Source organism: Moschus berezovskii, chromosome 4, assembly GCF_049115385.1.
Source record: "Moschus berezovskii isolate FMDL1 chromosome 4, NW_MosBer_1.0, whole genome shotgun sequence".
Taxonomy (NCBI): Eukaryota; Metazoa; Chordata; class Mammalia; order Artiodactyla; family Moschidae; genus Moschus; species Moschus berezovskii.
The window spans coordinates 224,895-235,874 of record NC_142463.1 but is presented as its reverse complement, the minus strand read 5'-3'; the positions used below and the strand labels follow the sequence as shown (position 1 = coordinate 235,874).

General features: G+C 63.3%; 1 protein-coding gene across 1 annotated transcript; it reads left to right on the top strand.

The window, feature by feature from the left end:
• The first annotated feature begins 319 nt into the window (after nt 1-319).
• GAL3ST2 (galactose-3-O-sulfotransferase 2) lies at nt 320-7,147 on the top strand. The gene is made up of 6 exons (XM_088836020.1): nt 320-346; nt 1,359-1,524; nt 1,640-1,661; nt 1,785-1,871; nt 2,965-3,229; nt 3,919-7,147. Exons 1-6 carry the CDS (start codon nt 320-322, stop codon nt 4,735-4,737), a joined length of 1,386 nt encoding a protein of 461 aa, XP_088692146.1. The 3' UTR covers nt 4,738-7,147.
• Nucleotides 7,148-10,980: the final 3,833 nt, after the last annotated feature.

Sequence of the window (10,980 nt, the reverse complement as noted above, 5' to 3'; positions counted from 1 at the left end):
ACCCAATAGTGGGCAGAGCTGTGCTGTGTGTTTAGTCACTCAGTCCTGTCCAACTCTTTGAGACCCCATGAACTGTAGCCTGCCAGGCACCTCCGTCCATGGGTATCCTCCAGGCAAGAATACTGGAGTGATTTGAGGAAATGGCAACCCACTCCAGTATTCTTGCCTGGAGAATTCCATGGACAAAGGAGCGACTCTCACCTCCAGGGGATCTTCCCAACCCAGGGATCAAACCCAGATCTCCCGCAATGTAGGAGGATTCTTGACCGTCTCAGCCACCAGGGAAACCCAGTGGGCAGTACAGACTACAAAGGGACCGATGCGATTGCGACACTCTCAGGTGCCAGTGAGATCTGAGGGGCGGGGTGAGCTGCAGGGAGGTTGGGAGACCCCTGCCCACAGCCCGGGGAAGCTGGGGGGAAGCTGGGGGGCAGCTCGTGCAGAAACTGGGTAGACAGTCTGCTGCTGTAGCCTGGTGAGTGCAGAAGTCCTGGGGCTGGGTGTTTGAGGAATATGAGGAAGTGGAATGGCTGAAGGGTAGGGGTGGAGCGGGGGCCTGGGGACTGGCTGGGAAGGCTTGCACTTTCCTGAAGGGTTTAGCACAGGAGGCTCTTCAATTATGGGAATTTAATCAAGGGTTTGAACTTGTTCAAAGAAAATGAAAGTGTTAGTCACCCAGCTGTTTCCAGCTCTTTGAGACTCCATGGCCTGTAGCCCGCCAGGCTCCTCTGTCTATGGGCTTCTCCAGGGAACACTGGAGTGCGTTGCCATACCCTCCTTCAGGGATCTTCCTGACCCAGGGATCGAACCTGCATTGCAGGTAGATTCTTTACTGTCTAAGCCACCAAGGAAGACTTTGAGCACATTGGATTTTTAAATAAAAGGGTCTTTTGGGCTGCTGAGGGGGAATGAACCACAGGGCAGGGACACAGGAGGGGGTAACCAGGCCACCAGGGTTCGGAAGCAGAGCAGATCAGGACAGAAGGTGGGGGGAGGGAAACGGAACCAGAGCAGGTGAAGGAGCTGCTGTCCCTGGGGGTGGGCTGGGTTTGGAGGGCAGCGTTGGAGCCAGTCTGGACCTTGGAGGCTGCGATGCCTCTGCACACCCTGGTGGGGGTTTGGGGCGAGCCCGGGCTGGGGTGTAAATCTGGGGCGGCCTGCAAATGGTGACCAGAGCTGAGACTGGCTGGGTCTCCTCCCCCTTCTTAGTATAAAGTGGCCCTCCAGGTGGTGCAGTGCAGGGAGCCCCTCATGGCTGAGCCACCGCAGCTTCTTCATCCCGCCAGGGGAAGGCAGGACAGGAAGTCACTGCCTGTCCTGATCTGCTCACTGCCTCTTCCTTGTGTGTTCTGGCCCAGGACCTGTGCCCGTGCCGCCTTCAGGCCTTCAGCTCCTGCACCCAGGCGGGCCCCCCGCCCTCACAGGCCCTGGGCTGGAACACAGAGGTCTCAGTCAGGCCCGTCTCGCAGGGGGCCCTGCTCGGGGTTGAGGGTCCCCAGACCTCTGACTTCCCCCTCCTAGGGAGTGGGTCCTCCTCTCGGCTTCTCCCAGCTTCTGAGCAGTGGACAGTGCAGGGGGGCCAAGTGGGGGTGGTGTCTGATGACTCAGGCCTGTCATGGGCTTTGTCCCCCCATCCCAGGGCCCCCATGGGCCAGCACACAGTAGGTGCTGGACACAAGCTGTTACATGGATGCCGGGGAGATGGAGCAGGTAGGGATGGAGGTAAGCAGCAGAGGCTCCTCCCGGGCCCCGGACTCAGTGCTGAAGGGGTTCTCTGCCCACAGGTGCTTCTGGGCCATGCTCCTCCTCCTGGCCCTGGCTGTGCTCCTGCTGGCGGGCATCATGCATGTGGACGTCGGGCTGCTTATGCCGTGAGTCCTCCACTGGGTGGCCTGAAGTCTGGGCACTGCCCCCTCCCCGAGCAGTACTGGGACCCCGGCGTGCTCCACTCCGGGTGGCACCCAGCACTGGCTGTGACTGGCAGACCATGCCTCCCTTCCAGGCCTCCTCTCTGCAATGGAGGATGGGCTCTGTCTGTGGTCACCCAGCCTGGGGGGCCTCCCAGTGTCTCCCATGGGCAGTAAGCTGCCCAGAACTCCAGGCAGGGATATGGGAGGGTTGAATCTGGACCAGGTTGGGGGTGCCCTGGGCAGAGCTGCTGTGTGCAGAGGGTGACTGGGAGGCAGGGCTGGGGTGGTTAGAACCCCCTAGTGGTCTGGGGGTCAGGACCCCTGCTCCCCTGCTAGTTGGTGGTATGGACTCTGTGAAGCCCAGGGTCCTCCCGATGGCTACCCAACCCCAGTGCTTTAGCCTGGCTGCTGGGAGGGCCCTCCAGCCCCGGGCCTGGCTGATCTCCACAGGAGAAGGGGAGTGCTAAAACTCCTGGGTATCCTTGCCTACCTACTGCCCAGGCCTGGCACTCACCTCTGGACCCTGTCCCCACCATCCTGGGTCACTCACCAGCTCTGTTTTGGGGCCCTATGTTGGGGCAGGGTGGGCACCTGTCGCTCCAGGCTGGTGTCCACAACTGGGTGGGTGCCACCCTGAGATCACAGGAGTGTGCACCAGCGTCCAGTCTTGCCCAGCAGTGAGTCAGCTCGTCTCAGCATGAGAGGCCCGCCAAGCACTGCTGGCCATATGGCCTGGGTCACAGGGCAGAGCTGCGCTGGGCGCCCTCAGAGCCAGGCAGGAGGTTGGGAAACAGGGGTGCAGCGCCTGGGAGAGCAGTACGTGGGGGCAGGTGGTGCAACCACTGGATGGGCACAGCCAGGGCGGGGCCTCAGGTAAGGGGGCACAGTGGTGGGGCTGGGCTGGGGTGTGGCCAGCTCAGGGAGTGTGGATCGGGGGAGCGTGGACGGGGGAGCAGCTTTGCGGGCCTCCGGGTTCAGCAGTCGCGGGGCTAGGATCTCTCCAGCTGGGCAAGCTCGAGGATCCCCGGCCCACGGCGCTGCCCTCTTCCCCCAGCCAACTCGGGGACCAGGCTGACGGGCCTCCCGTCACCAACGTCATGTTTCTTAAGACGCACAAGACGGCCAGCAGCACGGTGCTCAACATCCTCTTCCGCTTCGCCGAGACACACAACCTGTCGGCGGCTCTACCCGCCGGCGGCCGCTTCCACCTGGGCTACCCCTGGCTCTTCCTGGCGCGCTACGTGGAGGGCGTGGAGCAGGGCGGCCCCAGGCGGCGCTTCAACATCATGTGCAACCACCTGAGGTTCAACCCGCCAGAGGTGCGCGGGGCGGGGCTCCCGGGGCGGGGCTTCAACTTCAGGAGGTTCAACCCGCCAGAGGGGCGCGGGGCGGGGCTCCCGGGGCGGGGCTTCAACTTCAGGAGGTTCAACCCGCCAGAGGGGCGCGGGGCGGGGCTTCAACTTCAGGAGGTTCAACCCGCCAGGGGTGCGCGGGGCGGGGCGCCCGGGGCGGGGTCCCTGGCAGGGTCCGGGGCGCCCGGGGGCGTTGCTCTCCGAGTCAGCAGCGGGCACCCGGCGTCTGCCGCCCTCTCCCTCTTCTCCACCTCCTTCTGGATCCAGACCCACCAGCTCGTCCCACCGCAGGCCCTTTTCACGTGTTCACAGCTCCTTCTCTGGGTTATTCAGGTCTTAGCTTAGAGGACATCTCCTGCTGGGGGCTTCTCTGACCTCCTCCCCAAAGGCTTAGCGGGGGTGACAGGGAAGGGTAATGGGGCCCGGGGCGTGGCCAGGCTCAGGGGCTTTCGGGTCGTCTGGATGCTGGTGAAGGGAGGCAGGCAGAGGAGCCAGGTGGCCTGGACTGGATGCAGGGGACTGGGTGTGGGGGACTGGGGGCCGGGGGCAGGCTCAGGTGTGCGGCGGGGTGGGGGCGAGGGAAGAGGCACCATCTGCCTCCGGGACCACGCCCGAAGGAGCCCAGAGGGTCACCAGCCCATTCTGTCTCCCAACAGGTGCAGAAAGTCATGCCCAACGACACCTTCTACTTTTCCATCCTCAGAAACCCCGTCTTCCAGCTGGAGTCCTCCTTTGTCTACTACAAGAGCCACGTCCCCGCCTTCAGGAACGTCGCCAGTCTGGACACCTTCTTGGCCTCGCCATGGACCTACTACAACCAGAGCCTGGGCCTGAGCAACGCCTACGCCCGGAACAGCATGTGGTTCGACCTGGGTTTCGATAACGACGCGCCGCCCGAGGAGGGCTATGTGCGCGCGCGCCTGAGCGATGTGGAGCGGCGCTTCCAGCTGCTGCTCATCGCCGAGCACTTCGACGAGTCCATGGTGCTGCTCCAGCGCCTACTGCGCTGGCGGCTAGACGACGTGGTGGCCTTCAGGCTCAACTCGCGCAGCCGGCGCAGCGTCACCAGCTTGTCGCCGGCAGGCCAGGAGCGCGCCAAGCACTGGTGCGCCCTGGACTGGCGCCTCTACCAGCACTTCAACCGCACCTTCTGGGCCCGGCTGCGCGCGGAGATGAGTCCGCGGCGTCTGCGCTCCGAGGTGGCGCGGCTGCGCGAGCGGCGGCGCGAGCTGGCTGCCCTGTGTTTGCAAGACGGCGAGCCCAAGAACCAGTCGCAGATCACCGATCTCCGACTGCGCCCCTACCAGCCGGGCAGGGCCGATATCCTGGGCTACAACCTCAGGCCGGGCCTGGACAACCAGACGCTGCAGACGTGTCAGCGGATGGTCATGCCTGAGCTCCAGTACATGGCCCACCTGTACACCCTGCAGTTCCCCGACAAGCCCCCCAAGAACATCGCCTTCCTGGAGGCCTAGAGGGATGGCACCAGGGACTCTGGCTGGGTCCTCTCCTGTTGTCCCTGGGAGGCCCTGGGCACCGCCTCAGGCTCCAAGGTGTCTCCTGGGAGCACCTGGGGTACCTAGGCCCTGCCAGACCACCAGTCCTCAGGCGAAGACGCCAGTGAAGAGACCACCCGTGATCCATCCTCTCAGAGGTGACCTCTCCCCTGAGGACCCGAAATATAGGACGCTAGGGCACCTGGACTGCGGATGTGAGCCTGCTCATCAGATTCATCAGGTGGAAACATATTATGAGGCGGGAAAGTGAGGGATCTTCCACCAGAAGAAAGGAATCTGGAGCTCAGAGCGGCTCCCCCTACTTTGCCAGCCATGGGGACATGACCCTGGTGACTGAGATGCTGTCAGCACCCCACACTCTGGAGGTGGGCCTGGGGACCTGGGTCTGCAAGGGTCTGGAATGCTCAGTTTCCCATCTTTGGCTGTGTGAGGCTTATTTCCAACTGAAGAACGGTTTTGGATTGAGAAATGTTAAAACTACTTACAAGGCAAGTGGTTTAGCTGGAGCACAGGTTGAAGGGTTGAAGGCCGGTGCTGTAGCTCTGAGCTGCGACAACTCCCCCCCCCCCGCCCCAAAAGATGAGTGGAGGAGGAGGCCTGCCGGAGAGTTGGGAGGGGGCCGCTGTTCCCTTGGTTGCTGTGGAGACAGCACTGGATGAAACCCCAGAGGAGGGTGGCTTCCAGGCCCCCCTTCTTGTGGTTTGCACGGGGGGAACGAGGATGCCTGCCTGGCAGAACGTGATCCCTGGCTGCTTGGGGTCCCAGTGGTTAGTGGGGTGCACACACGCAGAACCGTGTGGCCTACGCCTGAGAGAAGTGGGCTACCTGGAGCACCCAAGAAACAGAGCTGCTCTTTCACACTCAGCTGAGAGGCTCAGCCTGGCCTGTCCGTCTGGCTCTGAGGTCCCCTTCCTTCCACGTGGGGCCCTCAGCCCTGAGGACCCCAGCACCTGCTCAGGTGCTCCTGGGTCCAGACATGTCCACAGTTTTCAGGGGAATCAGCACTTCAAAGAGAAGGGGAACTCCCACCCACAGAACAGGCAGCCGCTCACTTGGACACAATTTAATGGAGGGACTTTATGAAGAATGAATTTTCAGTAAGAATATGGGATATACTGCAGCAAATTTGAGAATAAATGACAGTATTTAGAAACAGAAAAAAATGAACAGAGTCCATGCAGGATGGACCAGAGATCCAGGTCGGCAGGAGACGCCCCCTCTCCCCTCCCCCGCCCCCGGGAGGTTCCTCCATCCTCCACCCAGAGGGAAACTGCAAGGGAGAGAGGAGACGGAAAATCAGATCCTGGATGAGCCAACCTGACAGGAGCCCAGGAAGGGGCGTACGGGCCATGGATGAGAGCCGAGAGCCAAACAGAGAATGGGAAAAATGACCCTGATTTAAAGAAAGCCTCGAGCTTCCCTGATGGTCCAGTGGTAAAACCTGCCAATTCGGGAGACACGGGTTTGACCCCTGACCCAGGAGGATCCCACGTGCCACAGGACAACTAAACCCGGGCACTACTGAGCCTGTGCTCTAGAGCCTGGGGGCTGCAAATGCCGAGCTTGAGAGCCGCAGCGACTGAAGCCCGCGGGTCCCCACACCTGTGCTCGGCAACAAGAAGAGCCACTGTGACGGGAGCCCACGCACTGCAGTTAGAGAGTAGCTTGTGCAGCAGGAAAGACCCAGCACAGACAAACATAAATAAATAAATAAATAAAAATAGACATTAAAAAAGACCCAGTGCAGCCAAACATAAACTAAAATAAAGACTCAAATCCCATCAGTGCCCTGACCCTCAGGCAAATCTGCCAATGGCCAGAGCAAGTGAGTGAATCTAGGCTTAGTAGAAAGGGCAGAGGCCTCTTAACACCAAGCGAGCGGGCTGTCTCTGGCGAGCCGGGGTCCCTGCTGCCCACAGAGCCGGCACCGAGGAAGTGGGCTGTTCTCAGCGGCACACTAACCAAGGGCACGCAACTGCCGTGGAGAATCAGTGGCGGTTACTGTCGTCTTTGAAGTTGGCAGGAGTGTCAACCAGCACTGTCTTTTTGGAGGGAAAATTGGGGGTATTTATCACAACCTAAAGTGCATGTGGTTTGTAACAGACAACTTTGAAAACAATCCGTCTGCTTGTCTGTCCAGAAGAGTGTTTAAGGTGCAGAGTCCTACCTGCCAATAAAGCTGGCGGCCCAGACTCTGTGAGTTTCCTTTCCAGAGGGGCTCTGGCCAAGCGTTGTTGGAGGCGGGGCTGCGGCTGACCAGCGTGGGTGTGCAGGGGAAGCTGGGGAGAGAACCTGGTTTTTCAAGGGAAGCAAGCTCTTATGTGAGATCTCCATGTTTTAAAAAGCTGGCATCTAACTAAAACATTAAAACGCCTGATAGAGAGACCAGGGCGTGTGTGTAGGTGTGTGTGTGTATGTGGGGGGGCAGCCTCCTTCTATGGCCCCCAGGTGCCCTGCCCCGTGGGGTCTCCCAACAGACGACGCAGGGGCTTGGAGGCCCGTGTCCCTGGGACTGGGTTCTCCAAGGGGGTTGGTGAGCACCGGCCAGTGTGGCTGGGGGACGGGCACAGAGCTGCACCCTCCCTTCCAGTTCGGATGGGCTCTAGAGACTTCAGGTGGTACTAACCCTTCCTTCACACCTGTCTTCCCCTTTCCACTCACCGCAGACACTTGGGCTTTTATGTGGGCACCGGCTGCCCACTGGGAACATCCTGGGGCCCCCAGAGTGGGCAGAGTGATGTGTGCCAGGTCTCAGCCCACTCTGAGGAGGGGCCCCTCCTCAGGCCGCGGGGGCCCGGCTCTGGTGAGCCGCCATGGCCGTGGGGAGAAGGCAATCCAGGCAAGGGGGAGAACGGGCGTGGGGTTGTAGGCCGGTGAGGGCCAAAGGGCTGGGCACCCTGGGGGCCGGGGATGAAGGACCACAGAGCACTCACTCGCCTCCTCGTGGGAGGCATCTCTGGGCCGCCACACCGAGCCCCCCTAGGGAGGTCAGCCGTGGCCCCGCATGGCCTTGTGGGAGGGTGAGTGCCCAGGGGGAGGCCGGTCAGTCAGCAGAGGGGGGCCCCGGGCGGCCTCATCCTGACGCGGCCCCTCCCGCAGGCCCTTTTGCACCCCCTCACCCTCTGCCGCGCCAAAGCCACACAGCTGGCGGGACTGTCCTGGGCCCTGATGCAGCCCTGGGCTGCAGCCAGCGCGCAGCTCCTGGCCACACAGTGGGCTCTGTCTCTGCCCGGGAGCGGGTCGGAGAGGCAGGCGCTCCTGCGGTTACCCCACAGTTGGTCTGCCGGCCTGGTGAGTCCCTCTCTGCTCACCTATACCCTGGCCCTGGGGCTTGGGACTTTCCCCTCTTTGGAGTGGGGGTGATGGGCTTGTGGACAAGGGTCCCCTCCTCCATGGGACGACTTCCTGAAGGGCCCCCGGGTAGGTTTAGAGGATGGGATGGTTGTCGACTGCGTGTCAGGGCCCAGCGAGCATTGCTGCTCACATGGCCTGGAGGTGACGCTCCAGCAGGCAGGAGTGTCTGTAATTGAGGTCTCTCCCTGGACAGGGCACGAGACACCTGGGTTAGGCTGGAGACCCATCCTGAGGGGACAGCCAGGTCTGCCTGTCTTGAGTGCAAAGGACTTGTGACCTTCTCCTGTGAGTGTGTCATTGCCAGCAGGCCCACAGGACCAGTGTGCCAGCCTGGAGGGTGTGGGTAGGGGTCTGGGCTGGCTCGAGCTCCAGGGCGGGGCCCAGACAGGATGGGCTGGGGGACTGCAGAGTGGGCCCTGCCTGGACACAATGACCCCCAGGGGCTGCCAGCCCCCAGGGTCCAGGGCCAGGGGACCAGACTGCCTAGGAGGTCCCTTCTCCTCCCCAGGCCTTGTCTCCCCCTCTGATGCATCGCCCCTGGGGAGGTCTACGCTGGGGAGGGTGGATGGGTGCTGTTTCCCTTGAACACCAGGGCACAGCCATCCTGGTGGAGCCAAACGCCTGGAGCCTGGCCCACTGGCCTAACCAGGCAGGCCTGTGAGCTGGAGGGCCTGCTCCTCTGCTTAGATTTAGGGGCCCCCCAAGACTCTGGGGCTCTGCAGGGACCCAGGGCCTGGCCCGGGCGCGGGGGCCCTGCGTGCCCTGCAGCACCGCCCGCTCTGTGCAGGGGGCGCACTGGCCAGCGGGCCTTTGGACCCTTCATTCCCGCTGCTTGGGCCCGCAGCGGGGGCGGGGCCCGCGCCTCCTGCTTCTGCTGGCATCGATTCCGCGGGGTCCCCAGAGGAGAGAATGTCCCCTTGTGTCCATGCAGCCTGCATGGCACGCGGCACCAGCACCTGCTTCCTGCTGGGGCACAATCGCCCTTTGGATGCAGAGCGTGGTGACGGGGCTTCCAGGACGCAGGGAGCCGTTCCTCTGGCACCGCCCCCAGGCGGGGGGTGGGCGGGCCTGGAGTGAGGCGGGGCCTGCAGGGCTGAGTGGGGGCGGGGTCTGCATGGCTCAGTGGGGCGGTCTTGGGCAGAGGTGGACCCGGGTGGAAGTGTGTCTGCCTGGGGGACCTCAGGCATGGAAGTGGGTGCGTTCGTCCTGGTCGCCCCACTCTCCATCTGACTGTGTCCTTGGATGCGCCGGCCTCGCTGTGCCGGGACTCCCTCCCTTCCGCACCCGGTCTGGTCATCGCTGCGTGTTTGGCCCTCAGGTCTCCACTGCTCAGACGCCCCCCGCTCCCGTCGCAGCCCCGGGACCCCTCTGTGCTGCGGGGAGGGGAGCGGACTCCGTCCTGTCCCTGGGTTCGGCCCGGCCCCCCCCAGCTCTGTGCAGGAAGCTAGATCCCGTGTGGCCCAGGGCAGCCCATCCCAGGCCCCGCCCTCGCAAGTCTCCTTCGGTGCATCCTCCTAGGAGGGGTCAGCCCCCCCAGAGGCTGCCCAGGCCACGCTGTCACCCCTGCAGGAGCCTGGCCTGTGGGCGAGCGGGGCTGGGACACCAGCCAAGGTTTAGGGATTCAGGCTTCGTGGGGCAGGGGGCCCAGGGAAGGGGCCAGTGGGGCCTGGGCTGCGGTCGGAGTGGGGCCTGGGCTGCGGTCGGACGGGGCTGCGGTCGGACGGCCTTGCAGAAGGGGCCCTCCGCATGGTGGATGAACCCAGAGCCTTTCCCTCCTGCCGGGGGCAGCCAGTGCCGGGGATGGCAGTCTCCCCTGCGCCTACCCTCTGGGCTTCAGCTCTGGGAGGCTCCCCCTTTCTCGACCGAACCCCCAGCCTGGCTTCTCCCCTGAGGGTGCGCCCGCTTCTGGGGCATGGATCTTCCTCCATCCCTGTGTGGGAGCCGCTGCTTTTCAAGTTCAAAGCCCCACCCCTGAGTGCAGACCATCAACCCCCCTTGATTCCTTTCTGCCTGGAGTGGGCAGGGCAGGGCCGCAGTGTGGTGACCTCTCTGGCCTCCTTGGGGGTCCCTCTCACTATCTCCGCTAGCCTGCACTGCCCCTGGCTTTCTTGCGGGTACACGTGTGAACTATTTGGGGTGCCTATTGGTAGGGGCATCTCTGCTGGGCCTCCCGCACGCCCAGCCTTGCTCAGGAGACTAAGGGGCGGGGTGGCGGGTCCCCTCCCCTGCTGGGGCCTGGAGTGCAGGACCTTTATGTGCAGGAGACCAGCTGGGGCCCCCTCTTGGGTCAGCAGGCCGCCCCGACCTCTCTTGGCCACTCCCCGAGTCCCCTGGCCCCGCGGACCCCCAGGTCTGAGAGCAGCAGCGTGGCTGTCGTCCTCCAGAAAGCCTCAGCCGACGTGTGGGGCAGGTGAGTGAGCTTCATGTCTCTCCGTGGCCTCTTCTGCATGCGGTGTATGCACAGTTCCTGTGGTCGAGGGGTCTCTGTCTGGGGACGCTGAGCCCCTCCTTATCCAAAACCCTGGGGCCTGATTGTCCCCTTAGCAGCCTCTTGCTGGGCGGGCGCTGTGATGGAGTCCAGCGTGTGGGCGGGCGGGGTCCAGGGGCTCTCTCTCTGGGTGGTGCTGAGGTGGGAGGACGATTGAGCTGCAGTGTCGTCGGGGAGGGGCTCTCCTGGAGGGGGCGGGTCCTGGGACAGGGTGGTCTCCGGGGTGGGCACAGGAGGGTGGGTGGGGACACCGTCACCCGCAGAAAACCCTCGGCCATCTGGAGGGACCAGCGGGGAGCCTGGAGGACTCCGCCGCCGCTGACCCGCTGACCCTGGGTCCTCGCCCCTTCCCGCAGAGC